We start from the raw sequence: 15850 nt of genomic DNA, 5'->3' as shown, positions 1-15850 counted from the left end.
TTTCTTGCCGTTAATCAGTTCTTAGAAAATCGTGTCCCAGTCGCCTCTAACTACATCTGACTCAATGCCAACACAAATCTCGTACAAATCTCGCCCAGGGACCAGCCAATCAGATCACGGGTTACAAACGCGCCTGAGCATGACTCAATCCATGGCGGCGTACGGCAGCTACTTTTGCGCACAGTCACTTGGGGGCTGAAAATCAATAAATCATCCGCTATACGCATATAAATAAACAAGTTGTGAAACATGGCACCTAGTAAATCGACACATTGTCGGTTTCAAATTTTGATTTCTTACCTTAAAATGCTAAACAAAAACGTTTAGAGGGGATCGGGTGTTATGTTAATAACCATTGTTCATAATGGCTAACTTGGTTTTATTCAAAACTGCACAAATCCCGCGTTTTCTGATGATATCCGACGATTTCATGAACGAAAATGGCCAGCAGCCAGAATCAAGGGGGATTCTTGTTTATTTATATGCGTATAGCGGATGATTTAAAAAAAAAATAGTATTTATTGATTTTCAACCCCCAAGTGACTGTGCTTTTGCGTGAGCTGGACCGCGTACAACTTATTAACAACGCATTTTTTATCGATAATGGATCGTTGTCTAAAATAAGTAAGTAGCATTCATTAACCAGTTTGGCCTTGATTGTATTTCATTTCTGTTTGGTGGCAGGTGAATTACATGTGCCAGTAATGTTTTTTGCCTCTGGATCAAGTCGTTTTTACCCCAATCACGATCTTTACTTGAAAATTCCTTTTAGTCGATCGTTTCTAAGCTAAGAATTCATGAAGTATGGATGCTTTTTCTACTGCTCCCGGTTGACAGATTGGTCACCGTCAACGCGCATGCTTAAGATCGGGCCAACAACGCTATCATTTCATCGTGTTCCATGTTTGTTTTTTTCAGGGAGAACGTGACACCCCAGAAACAATTATCCTCCAGGGCAGATGAATGTGTTGTTTGTGGATTCAGTTTTAGAAACAAACTACTAGTATTAGCGTGTCGATAGTATATATTTATATAATTTACATAATTTACATAATATTTATGTTAATCACCTATATTGTATTTATTGATGTGCATTGCTAACAGCTCAGCTTAGAGGCTGCAAACACAGTGTACTTTTTTTGCAAGTTTCATACAATTTACGTTATGTGATTAATGCAGCACATGGATTAATTTAACATGTTAATTAGTATTTTCTTAGACATGATGCTGTACTATAATTTTTTCATACCAGTTCTTTTTTTTTATAATTATTGATGACTTCATTGTTCTTGTCTATGTCTGATCAGAATTGATTCCATCTATTTTTTAATCAGTGTTTTTGATGCAAAATGTCTTAGTTTATATCTTTGGTCACACAGAGAAAAGATCCACCAGGTATCTTTAGTATCCATCAATTTATTTAACTAAGATTCTCAACAGGCATTTTCGAATATTTGTGCTATCTTGATAAACAGTACCATCACAATTAACTAATAGTAGGTAGCCATATATCCCTGTTGACTTAGCAACAACAAAAATTAAAATTCTAAAACTTTGATGAATAGCTGTCAAATACTTTTGTTATTTTTATAAGAGTATTTTCAGTAAATTAGTGATTGACAAACATATTTTTTTTGAATAATAAATATTTATTGATACTTAAATAAACCTTGTTCTGTCAATTGTTTTTTTAAGCAGATGAACATGTTATGCTTATGAAAACGGCTGAGAAATAAATTAATGGCTTAATATACCAAGATGTCACTTATGTAGGTGATGTGGTTTATTGCTCTTCATGTCACTGATGTCTTCATTTGATGCAAAATCTTCAAATAAACAAGTCATTGAAAATGAAACAGTCCCCGTTAAGTTCTCTTTGTGCTCGTCATATTAAAGCGGAGGGGTTGTCGCGAGCGTGTCCTTGAAATTTGAGTTCCAAGTGGCGTATACAACAGATTGTTTATTTACATCAAAACACGTGTTTCGTGTCATAGTAATGTGGCTAAAATAAAAACAGCCGTTATTCAGCCATCTTTGATTATGAAACACACTGATATGTATGATGTATGTGCCAAATACGAATGAAAATGGTACATAAATTGTGGAAATATAGTAGTAAGGCCAAAAAGTCAGATGGCTGTCAATCGGCCATCCTTGACCAGATTTTGAAACAAATTGTCATGGACATGCATCCTAACATGTATAAAGTACATGTATGTGCCAAATTTGAATGAAAACTGACAGAGCACGTCCAAGATACCGCGAAAAACAAAAACAAAAACAAGATGCCTGCCAGTCGACCATCTTTGATCCAATTGCGAAATAAATCGTCATGGACATGTATCCTAACATGTATAATATATGTACCAAGTTTGAATGGCAACTGACAAAGCATGTCCAAAATACAACATTTTAAAAAAACAAGATGGCTGCCAGTCGGCCATTTTGAATCGGATCGCTAAACCACTGCATGTGCATATGTCCCACATAAGGTACTAGGCACATGCAAAGAATGAACGGAATCGGACCACAGGATTCTGAAATATGACGTTGGATAGACTGACGCACGGACAGACTGACACACGGACAGTCGGACGGACAGACTCAGGAACTCATGGATGGTCAGGGACATGTATCCTAATATGTATGATCTATGTACTAAATTTGAATGAAAACTGACAAAGCATGTCCAAAATACGACATTTTCAAAAACAAGATGGCTGCCAGTCGGCCATCTTTGATCCAATTGTGAAATAAATCATCATGGACATGTATCCTGACATTTATAATCTATGTACTAAATTTGAATCAAAACTAGCAAAGCATGTCCAAAATACAACATTTTCAAAAAACAAGATGGCTGCCAGTCGACCATTTTGAATCGAATCGCTAAACCACTGCCTGTGCATATGTCCCACATAAAGTACTAGGCACATGCAAAGAATGAACGGAATCGGTCCAAGGGAGTCTGAGATACGACTCCGGACGGATGCATGGACACACGGACGCACGGACACACGGACGGACGGAGACCGAATTATAGGTTATAATTATAAGTTTTCAATTGAGCTTTTTTTAGGAAACTCCTTTTCACAACCCTCATGGCACATGCAAAGAATGAACGGAATCGGACCACAGGATTCTGAAATATGACGTTGGATAGACTGACGCACGGACAGACGGACACACGGACGGTCGGACGGACAGACTCAGGAACTCACGGATGGTCGGGAACATGTATCCTAACATGTATGATCTATGTACTAAATTTGAATCAAAACTGACAAAGCATGTCCAAAATACAACATTTTCAAAAAACAAGATGGCTGCCAGTCGGCCATTTTGAATCGAATCGCTAAACCACTGCATGTGCATATGTCCCACATAAAGTACTAGGCACATGCAAAGAATGAACAGAATCGGTCCAAGGGATTCTGAAATATAACGTTGGATAGACTGACGCACGGACAGACGGACGGTCGGACGGACAGACTCAGGAACTCACGAATGGTCGGGAACATGTATCCTAACATGTATGATTTATGTACTAAATTTGAATCAAAACTAGCAAAGCATGTCCAAAATACAACATTTTCAAAAAACAAGATGGCTGCCAGTCGACCATTTTGAATCGAATCGCTAAACCACTGCATGTGCATATGTCCCACATAAAGTACTAGGCACATGCAAAGAATGAACGGAATCTGTCCAAGGGAGTCTGAGATACGACTCCGGACGGATGCATGGACACACGGACGCACGGACACACGGAGACACGGAGACCGAATTATAAGTTATAATTATAAGTTTTCAATTGAGCTTTTTTAGGAAACTCCTTTTCACAACCCTCACATTTGTAGGGACCAGTATGCACATCATCATAGTGATGATCTAATGACTAATGACTAATTAACCCTACATACTGTTACATTTATTATATAATTTTTTTAATTTACATGATACAGGGGTTTTAAAAATAGTACTAAGTATTAAGTACTAGGCAGTATACAGAATGAAGTATAGGCTATTGCTACATTACACCATAACTGCCTTATTTATTGCAACATATTACAGCACTTACATATTGCTACATTGTGACAGTACCTTGGTACAATCTACACTTTCCGCCAAATTCACTCATATTCCTAGCACTGAACAGCACACAGCGAATATTACCCACACAACTACACAGCCTAATAATACACATCGACTGATTCGTGATGTTCCAAGTACAGGTAAAATACAGAGGCAGGGCCAGGCAATTCTACCTAGACAAACCAGTAGATTAAAATAATTTTATAAAGCAGGTGAAGTTAAACATTGCATCTTTGAAAGACAGTGTGTTTTCTGTACAATATCTGAACGAGGAAGGCATGCTTATAACGTTATCCGACGACATCCGAGATATGACTGATATGTTCCGATGTACACTGGAAGTCGTTGGTACAGACTACCATCGATTGAAAATAACAATAACCGAAGGATATTCTCCTGCCATGAATCCTGTTGTTAATAGTGAAGTACAACAAGAAACAAGTACAGGTAGCGAAGCACAGGAGCAACGATCGTCGTCAGTGTCAAAGAGGTTGAAGTTTGAATACAAATCGCCACAAGATTTGGACATGGAAATAAGGAATGAAGAAATCAATGAACTCCAACTTGAAGTTCAACATGCAGAGTCCTCATTCATGGAGTTAAATAAACAATACAGTGTGTCGATAACAACCCTCCGCGACCCAACCAAAAAACGATGTGGATCTTGTGATCTTGTCGGTGATCACAATCGCAAAAACTGTATGAATGAGCGTTGTGTCTGAACCAAGATTTATGGCGATATCAACCACCCTCAACACGCAGATGAACGCGCAGCATTAATTAAATCAGCAAAGGTTCGTGACGATTTGAAAAAAAAAATAAAAGCAAAAGAAGATGAACCGGCCGCGGTTATTGAAAACGTACGCCCTACTGCAGGGAACACTGCTCTCGGTACCTCGCCGGTATTCATATTACCACCACTCTCCACGATTTCCTTTATGATTATTTGAGATAAATCATCGCTGAGTGACGTTCCCTTCTGGTAGGGTCTGTTGTGACAATTATAGTTTGCCATAACCATTATTACATCGGAATCTGAAACACTGACACGGACGGCGGGCACGATCGGGCTTTCGTGTCCACGTAGTTTGTAGTAAAGACGCCAAGTAACATTTTGGTTACAATTATAAAGAGTGCAACCTGATTTGTCTCAATGTTTGGCTGTCGAATAATGCTACATTCATGCATCTAACTACCAAATCGAAACACTATTTTTAAAAAAAACCTGTAAAACAAGACTGCTGAGATGGTTCATCATCTCTACCAACTCAACTCGACCCCTGTATTATAACTTTCAATATCGAAAGAGAGGGATCTAAATGGAGTACATGAGTTGTTTTGATAAAAATGCCCATACCAAAGGCTGTGTGGCAAAATATTAATCCCAAACTTTAGTTGGACACTTCAGCTATTTCTTTTGGATGCGATTCTTGTACAATACTGCCAGTTTCCCTATAGTACATTCGAATATAAAAAACTAACTGGGAATACTCCTCTTTGAAATAATGATAAAAAGCTAATGAACAATAAATAATTGTCTGTGGGAAAGTATCTTTCTCTTCTCTTAGTTTATCAACCATCCAATAAAATATGGATGTACTGTCCCTAGGAGTCTTTACGACTGACAATGCAATGTTCCCTATTTGGGCAAATGTTTATAGTCTTACAATCTGGAATAATGTAATGAGGCTGTCTTTTAACTGGGACTGTAGAGACTTTGAGGCAGTTGTGGTCAGTGCAAGGACTGTAACATCAGGTAAAACAGCGTAGTTCCCCAACATGTTAGAAAACATTCTTGAATGCACTTTGTTGCGTCGTGCGCCTGCTTTTTTGGCTGTCATTTAGTTTTTCACCCCTACAAAAAGATCACAGAAATTATCATTTGAAGGTGAACGTGTACAAGTTAGGACTCCAAATCTAATCATTTCCTGATTTTGAAAAAAAAATCTCTAATAAAATGTGTACACTGAAATTTTGTTAGAATGAGCACTTTTATAATGAATTGCCCAAATAACTTAATGAACCAACACAGCTCTGTACACATGCAGTAGTGGGGGAATATGTTCACATATATCCTACATTAAAAATATTGTATCAGAAAATATGAAATGATGAGTGGCTAAGCCACTTGTAAACCGCATTCCATCGACCATTCAACATGAACTTCTTCAATTTATAACACACATAATGCAAACTATGATTTTAATATTGAGTGGAAATCTTACCTGAACTTTCATTAATGAAACCACAGGAGAAACTATGATAACAGAACCTGGTTCCTGAATCATACTTGGGTAGCTTAGTGATTTAACCAAATCCAGTTGGCAGAATGGCTAGGACATTGTTTTTAGATAACAGATGCCTGTGTTAATGCCTCCTTCTTGCACCTTAAAGAAAAATTTAATATATCGCAATAAAAAAAATGACTCGGCAAATACATGATTCACGTTACTTGTTCATGCATATAGGTCACAGTCACGGCATGAAGACAAAACTGTTACTGTTACTCACAGGCGCTCGGACCGTTTAACGGTTAAGACTGGAGTGGGGGATGTCGTTGAAAGGACAAATACGAAAATTACTGAAAGCCACAGGGTTAGGCTCACAAAAACATTGCCTGGTCGTAATACATTAACTCATAATGCAATAGTTAGATCGTGATGACTGTATCAGTAAAGTCGAAACAACATGCACGCATGGCTTACATTGCGTCGAATGCGACTCATTAACATGGTCGAGTAACGCCACCTCACCTGTGGCAATACAAGGTCATCAAAGTTGAAATCCGAATTATCTCAAATGAATTACATACATCAATCGTGATTGCTCACAAAAGATAATTAAGTTTTTGTAAAAGTGACTAAAACTCACCTCAAATTCGGAATCCTCTATTGATTTCACATCGGTTCTAATATTACCTGCAGCCATCTTGAAATAACCAGGAACGATGAGTCTGGCGCATGCGCAAAGTCAGATAGCTATTTTTATAAGCCGCACTATGATTGGTCGACAAAACTCGTCGAAAACTGATCTCGTTGTACGAGATTTGTATAGGCCATTCTCTTTCACAAATACACTCTACATAATATGTGATATACAAAACCCGCAAAATACGTAACAAAACAGTGCCGTCACAAGTAAGTCAACGACTCTCATGATTTGTTGGTAGACGAACTGCGCAATCGCTGGCAAAACGCACGGCAAGCACGTCTAAACATCAAACGAAATCGCTACGCAATCCTAGTTTTTACTCCAATGAGATCAGTTCATGAATATTGCCGCGTGTCGTCTTCCCTTGACAAGTTATTGGCGTAAATCAGATAAATCCAGGAGACAAGTACCCGGATGCAATCTGCTTAAAATCTGATGTAGTGTACGGGTTTTAATTATTTTGCCTATAAACTTATTTTAATTTTATTTTTTATTACTTTTGTTATTAATGCCCTTTTATTTTATTATTTTACTTTGATTTTGATTTTGTGATTTTTTTTAATTCCGCCCTACCTAAATCTGACCCGATGCCTATGTAACGAGATTTCAACGAGACCCACTATCGACGATTTTAGTCAACGAATCACAGACCTCCTTCTATAGCGCACATGATGACGTCACCGGGCGGAGTCGGGTGGCAAACACACTCAAATAAAATGGCCGATTATACCGACGTTAGCGACCGAGAATAACACGGTTTTTCGGTAAGTTTATCATTGTCAAATGCAACGAAAGTCATTTTTATGTTAATATTGTGGCTCGAATGGTTCTACTTTAGATCGTTATTTTGCATAGTTATTCTGGGAGTGACGATTTTGTTTTCACCATTTCGACCGAACACGAGTGTCTTTTTCCAGTCGCCTGCCCTGGAGACGGGTGATGTTTTGTTGACGATCGGGCCAACATCGTCTACGGTATTGAAGCCGTAGCTGTAAATATTCATCAAATTGTATCAACATTTTGTACATTATACAATAACTCTTTATTAAGGTAATTGAGCTGATTTGGACTGGAATAAAATATTTTTTATTGGAACACATCGCAATTGATCAGGAAATATTTTTTTGCTCCAATTTTTTGCGTCGATGCCATGGGGCGGTGACCGTTATACAATTTAAAATCAGTTTGCATTGTTTACTATAGCTGTTTACAGTGTTCTAATCATTATGATTTACTTATTTTTTTGCTTCCATTTTAGATAATTATGCTCAGTGATGTAAAATTGAAGCGATGACTGAATGAACGAAACTTGACTGGCGAAGATGTATCTGGAAGTGCACACATTTGTTGGAAGTGAAAAAAATATTCAATGTAATGACAAAAATTGTAAAATGCTGTGGAATTTCTTTTGCAAATAAAAATATACTAGCAATTTTCTATTAATGGTTCATTCAAGTGAGCACAATATAATGTACAGAAAGATTGCCCGTAGAGTGTCGCTACACTGAAAAGTAAGCAACCGACAGCCTGTATAAAAGGGGGACTGTGATTGGCTGTTACTTACGCGAGATTTGAACGGGACTTACATAGGCGTCGGATCAGATGTAGGTAGGGCGGAATTGAAAAAAAAATCAAAATCAAAGTAAAATAATAAAATACAAGTCATTGTCAATGACACGTCCCCGTTCCGTTCATATTTGAGTGACATATACATTCAAAGCAGATCATGACCGAAATGCACCTGCATATGTACAACACATTGTGCTAAATCTGAACAAAATCCATCCATGCATGACTGAGATCCGGTTCTGGAATTGTGAAATTACGTGATTTTGATGCATTTCGGCCTTAAAATGACCATCATTCCGCTATTGTTAAGCAGATCATGAAACAAATGCACATATCTATTTGTGACATGATGTACCATGTGTGTGTGAAGTTTGAACTTGATCAATCCAGACATGTCTTGGATACGGATCCAGAACTGAATTCTTTAACAAAATGGCCGCCAGTCGGCCATTTCGAATTTGATCCGAAAAAAAGACGTGCATCAAGGTCCTATTATGTTTAATGTATGTACCAAATTTGAACAAAATCCATCCATGCATAACTGAGATACGGGTCCGGAATGGTGAAAATGTGCGATTTTGATGCATTTTCGGCCTTAAAATGGCCGCTATTCGGCTATCGTTAATCGGATCATGAAAAAAATGCATGTGCATATGTCCCATATAATGTGTGATGTATGAGTGAAGTTTGAACTTAATCGGTGCATGCCTGTTCGAGATACAGGTGATCACGGACGGACGGACGCACGGACGGACGGACGGACACAGGGCAAAACATAAGTCCCCGTTTTCGGACTGCGTCCGGACTGCGGACTGCGTTTCGGACTGCGTTTCGGACTGCGTCCGAACGGGGACTAAAAAGGGCATTAATAACAAAAGTAATAAAAATAAAATTAAAATAAGTTTATAGCCAAAATAATTAATGCCCGTACACTACATCAGATTTTAATCAGATTGTACCCGGATGTAGGTAGACACACGAATATGTCTACCTGCAATGCGCAAATCTGATTGGCTGTCATGGGCATGAAGAATAATAATGTAAAATGTCGACTTCCTGGAAAATGAACATTTTCGGAGGCTAATTTAATCTACACTCAAGGCTATCTTGAAAGACTGCAGAAAATTGACCCTTAATGAATCATATTTGTGGATTAATCGGGATGCAGCTACCCTAGTATAGTGTTTATAACACGGTATATTGACATGCGCATATTGGTTCTGGAGTTGTCGAAATCTAAAGATACGAAAGAAACGAACTTTCTCATGCAAACATCGTCAAAGCTTCCCCGACTCGGATCTCTTTTTAACATTAACGCAGCAAACTCTGCTCATGACTCGCCACTTCACCATAATCATGGATATTCAATTCATATTTACCCCAACTTATTCCAATATTCTTTCAGAAATTTGACACATCGTTAAAAAAATCCTGTACAGGGAAATATATAATGACAACTAATAATATGCAATTCAGGCAGTACTAGAAATTATTGCTGATACAAATAACGTTTTTTTTATAGAAAAGTTGGGTGCTTGAACGTGTAGTAGACGAACATACTAGTACTTTCGCATGTCCTTCGTCTTAGTCACATGACCGCCGCAGTCCGCTTCATGTATAAAACATTGAATGTTTAGTTTGGTGTTTGATAAACATACATTCACTGGTAGACTGTTGCTTTCACATTGTGTCAATACAAACATGATTTAAACGTGAGTATCATAATTGCGTGAGCGAATGAGGCTAGTGAGACGATGTCACAACGTGTTCTATTTATTTCCAACGCCTTTGATTGCGTTTGTTTTGTTTTTTTAATTCACGAAATCCATCACTGGCAGCGTTTGTTTTGTCATGTCTCACAACTGAAAGTCCAAGCTGACTTTGTTTTGACTGTATTTTATTATAGTGAAACTTACATAGACGATCTCCTCAATTGCAACATCGGTGTATTTAGAAATCTTCTGTTTAAAGAGCGACTTGCACATTTCGTTTAATTGGGACCACATTCCTGCAATTTTAACATAATATATCAACGGTTTGTGACAGTCGACTTTATGCCTTATGAAGGCAAACAATTATATATATATGTATTGTTATTAGTGCATTAGAAATTAAAAAATAAAAAGAAATACTTTACCAAATTGTGTGAGATCAATCAATAGACTGAACTGTGAGCGAGCCTCTTCTGATTTTAGAATTTCTTTAAAAAGGAGCAGATCACAAACGATCAATCAATCATATAAATTAATCTTTTCCTATCAATCAATCAATCAATCAATCAATCAATCAATCAATCAATCAATCAATCAATCAATCAATCAATCAATCAATCAATCAATCAATCAATCATTTGATCCATCGGCCGGTTGGTCAATCAATCAATCATTCGATCTATCGGCCGGTCGGTCAATCATTCAATCAATTATTCGATCTATCGGCCGGTCGGTCATTCAATCAATCGTATTACCTGTCAACTTAATGAACGGCGCTGGCTGTAAAATTGGACCTGGCAACGATTTTCTGTACATAATGGTCTTACTTCTGCTTTGTGGGTCTAGAAAAATATATATGAAACTTCTGGAAGTTACCGAACTACTACATTTAATAACACATTATTCCACGTTTAGCGAGTTTTTGCATTTATATAAATTCACTGCGTACCAGTTGCCTGAAAAGTGAAGAGAATGTAAAGAGAATTGTTTTCACTTCAAGCCACATAAAACATATATACAAACGAATCTGAACTGAAGTACCGAAACAATATCTGTTTCACAAGGCCGCCACTGACTGCTGTCAACACCTTCAAGCTAACATCTTATAACACTATAAACCAGCAGTATGGTTATATTTACCTTGTGGCTTAGAAGGTGCAAAGCATAACTTATTTAATCAACGCTAAAATTACGATGTAACTTTTGACCTAAAAGAACAACGTCTGCAAATGATGTCCTTCCTCGTGTGTCCTTTGTGTCATCTATATTGACTTATACGACTGAGTGTTCAAAGATAAAATAGGTATAATAATATACTTACGACTCAAGGGTCTTCTTTTAGAAAGATTCGTACTCGGAAATGTCGTTTTGCTTTTCTGACTTGAATCTTAAATAACAAAAAAAGATGTATGTCTAAAGACACCAGTTTCATCAGTTAATTAAGGGAACAAATTAACGAAGAAACAGATTTAAAACAAGCAAAGAACTACTTTAAAACAAACAAATAAATAAATAAATAAATAAATAAATAAATAAATAAATAAATAAATAAATAAATAAATAAATAAATAAATAAATAAATAAATAAATAAATAAATAAATATACCAATCAAAACTTATTTAAAAATAAACACATATATTAAAACAAACAAACAAATAAATTAATTAAAATAAGTAAATCAATTTGAAATATAACATGAATACCTGTGAAAATTGCCAACAGAAATCGCTCTAGAAATGTTTCATTCCTGGCGTCCAATGGAGTAATGTGGCTGATTTCAATCGGAATGGCACAGTCATCCAGCACAACTGGAATAATCTTCTGTCCACCATTATGTATTACTTGGTGCATTTTGAATTCACATTGCTTGGAATTCCAAAAAGATTCCGATAACACGAGAACCGTCCATTCGGAATTTTCATGACAACTCAAGTGGTTTGTGACTTTCGGCACACCACCGCGAAAATCTCTAGCGGAATGCCAACATTTTAAACCTCGTTTCTCCAACATTTCTGATAGTCGCTCGACCTGAAGTTGATCACTTAGGTTGTCATGGTGGCAAAAATACACATCAGCTTTCTCGTCTAGTTCCTCTGGCGCGTCCATCTAAAACGGATTTAAACACATATTATTTGATATCAGTGTGAAATATCAGAACAGGGACAATATAATTATATACTAAAATTATGATACTCTGATATTTGACGGAAATAATACATAACTAATGTAGATATGATTAATTAATTATGAGGTTACAGTACAAAGGAAGTATCGACCGACGCGCAGCGATGCGACGGTGTACTGTCTGAGTGCATTCTTTGAGATATCCTCGTAAAAACCTTATTATTATACATCTTTTCCTTCCAAGGATACATCATGGGAATGCCGAAATCCAAAATGTTTAGAACAGAATCAGCGAACTTCTTTGTGTGGAGTCCGGCCGGGTCAAACCTTGGCGGCATCCATGTTTGTTTTTATTATTAGAGGATGCTTACGCGCGTATTCCATATTTGGAATTAACATTTCCTACTATGGTAGGATGAAAATAAATATTTATAGTCGTTATTAATCACACGTCATTGTAACACGTGTACACCATTTATTGGTAACAAATCTCTAAAAGTATTGTTTATAATTGTAGACAATGCATATGTTACTGATCTATTTACCGAAACGAAGCAGTGAGCACGTGACTCGAGGCCCATCTTGTGAGTGGGAAATTGGCCGCAGTGGGGATCTTGACAGCTTTCCCAGTGTGTGTGTGTGGGTAGGGGGGAAAGTACTGGTCAAAACATTCAAAAAATTGTTGTCAGTAAAAACAGTTCTCGGTGAGAATGGCATCATTTCCGAAATAAAACAAGTTGGTTAGATTATATACCTTTCTTTTGTGTATACCCCCCATTCGAAAAACAATATCACATTCTCTTATTAGTCCCATATTCTTTCCGTGGTATTGGCGCATATGTATGGTTCCGAATGAGCCTACGTACTAGCACAAGTCACATGACTGAGTTTGTTTTGGTAATCGTGTTGCCAGGACAAGTACTTTTGTGTTCCGACATACTTAAACTGGTACCAAATTCCAGACAAAAACCAACCGATTTTGCAATTACCTGACGTATATAATTTGAATGTCTCTCCAACGCCATGAAAATGTGTTATTTGCATAGTGGTCTTTCATAATTCAAGGTGACCTGCCTTAAAGAATAGGTCAACAACCGGATATGACCCTATTGTTCTCTCGGTGTTTTTGTCCATATCCGAGCGAGTGTACAGCCGCTTATTGTCAATATCTTTATAGAGCTGATAATAATTACCGAAAACTTTACCAGACCCTCACTCTATCGAGTCAGGAAACTATGCTCTTATAATATTAGAAGTAATACGTGTTCTCAATATATACTCACCGATTTATCTAAGATATAATCATAACGCAGACAATGCCCCGAAGCTGTGACAATGACATTCTAGTTCGATGAAAGTGGCGCATATGTATGGTTCCGAATGAGCCTCCGTACTAGCACAAGTCACATGACTGAGTTTGTTTTGGTAACCGTGTTGCCAGGACAAGTACTTTTGTGTTCCGACATACTTAAACTGGTACCAAATTCCAGACAAAAACCAACCGATTTTGCAATTACCTGACGTATATAATTTGAATGTCTCTCCAACGCCATGAAAATGTGTTATTTGCATAGTGGTCTTTCATAATTCAAGGTGACCTGCCTTAAAGAATAGGTCAACAACCGGATATGACCCTATTGTTCTCTCGGTGTTTTTGTCCATATCCGAGCGAGTGTACAGCCGCTTATTGTCAATATCTTTATAGAGCTGATAATAATTACCGAAAACTTTACCAGACCCTCACTCTATCGAGTCAGGAAACTATGCTCTTATAATATTAGAAGTAATACGTGTTCTCAATATATACTCACCGATTTATCTAAGATATAATCATAACGCAGACATGCCCCGAAGCTGTGACAATGACATTCTAGTTCGATGAAAGTGGGATTATCATGCGCGTCACGTAACCAGTACTCGACTATTTGGACCGTCCCGGGGAGCGAGGGGCTAATTTATAATCACATAGGGTGTCTTTCTATGGCCACAGTTTTCTTGCACTGGTAATTTCTCACTAGGGCATTATCATTTTGTAGAATGGATGTTAGTCTATACTTTGTCGGGAGTTGACTTGTGGGAGCATCTTTTATTGGAGACTACTGTTTATAGTTTGTATGAAAGTCTCAATCAATAAATCAATAAATATATATGTTAAATGTTATTTAAATATATAAGTATGATACAAGCAACAGATATTCATATTGGCTACACTGGCTTATAGCTAAGCACACGACATCATTAGTTATATGCATATCCAGTATTGAAGAAATATGTAAATTTATTACTGATGAATATTGCTTATGGAGAAAGAAATTCGCAATTACATGTAGTATTAACTCCGGCTATTTCATTATCCATATTTTATGTGGAGAAATATTTGATATTGTCAGCATCATTTACTTTATGTTTTTTTTTATATTACCTAAAACCCTGCAAATGGAAGTGTGCGTGGAAGAAACGGTGTGCATTGCCGTGTGATAACTGTCATAAAGGTGATTTACAGGTCATACTTGTTTACAACTCTGGAAGGACAATTGGAATCTACCAGGTTGGCTTGTGATTTACAAAGAATGTTTACTATCTACTGACCTGCTGACGTGAGTGCCATCAGGTCAACGTGAGACAGCTGCTGGCAAGACCACATTCTGATTGGCTCCTGTGGAAACCCATGTGGTGTACCTGAAACTGGGCTATTTATGCCCTATAAATAGGCTAGATTGAGGACAGTTGGGGATCATCATTTTAACTAAGTCTCTGTCTGTTGCTGCTGCGATATTGAGTGACAAGTGATACATGCTTCAATCATCATTATGTGAACTGCGATCTCTTGCTATCAGCGGTGCCCTCCAGAATAACAGCGTCCCTGCAAGCAAGACTCTTGTACCACTTCGTTATTGTGTTGCAGAAGCCATTGACTGTCATCAATTTCCACATCCTGTTACTACGAGTTATCACCAATGCACACATCCCTGGACAATCCCCTATTTTAGTGAATTTATGCATTGCATTTTTCTGTGCTTTATTTCTTGTAAGTATTAAAGCCGGGAGCTTTAACTTTTTATGTTGGTGTGTATTTCATTTCCTGGACCAGTACTATTGTCTTTTCTACCCCATTCTAGCAGTGAAATAACCCCCAGTTCAATGTGAGTTCTGTGGGTATCCCTCTCAACATCAATACTCAGCCCTTACACTGCAGCAGCGAAAATGTCTCTAATCTAAATATGAAATACTAAAAAATTACTTATTAGTAAATCTAGCAGTTTCCATCAATAACACATAAAGATTCAGTATTAAACAATATTGTACTAACATGTTATTCACTTTTTCTCGCGTTTAATGTTAACACATAGTCAAAATTAATTTTCTACAAGAGAGCTCCTAGCGACTGCACAATTCTAACCTGTCAGCAAAGTTCAAC

At 37.3% G+C, this 15850-nt stretch overlaps 1 protein-coding gene and 1 long non-coding RNA gene across 2 annotated transcripts in view; both read right to left on the bottom strand.

Moving 5' to 3' along the window:
• The window catches only part of LOC102808674 (uncharacterized), a 43443-nt gene extending 29122 nt beyond the window's left edge, over positions 1-14321 (bottom strand). Inside the window, exons 1-6 of the mRNA XM_085502251.1 lie at positions 14244-14321; positions 12012-12414; positions 11629-11694; positions 11063-11149; positions 10733-10795; positions 10512-10603 (exon numbers count right to left, since the gene is read on the bottom strand). Of these exons, the coding sequence (XP_085358377.1) occupies positions 10512-10603; positions 10733-10795; positions 11063-11149; positions 11629-11694; positions 12012-12414 (711 nt within the window). The 5' untranslated portion in view covers positions 14244-14321. The remainder of the gene's footprint in view (positions 1-10511; positions 10604-10732; positions 10796-11062; positions 11150-11628; positions 11695-12011; positions 12415-14243) is intronic.
• LOC146739338 (uncharacterized) lies at positions 1629-7422 on the bottom strand. Its single transcript, XR_014930084.1, has 2 exons — positions 6321-7422; positions 1629-5950 (listed from the first exon to the last, which is right to left on the bottom strand). It is a non-coding gene; the product is annotated as an uncharacterized LOC146739338 (long non-coding RNA).
• Positions 14322-15850: the final 1529 nt, after the last annotated feature.

This window comes from Saccoglossus kowalevskii, chromosome 8 (genome assembly GCF_978046115.1).
Source record: "Saccoglossus kowalevskii chromosome 8, keSacKowa6.1, whole genome shotgun sequence".
NCBI lineage: Eukaryota > Metazoa > Hemichordata > Enteropneusta > Harrimaniidae > Saccoglossus > Saccoglossus kowalevskii.
The sequence above is the reverse complement of the archived record's forward strand: the minus strand, read 5'-3'. Positions and strand labels throughout refer to the sequence as shown.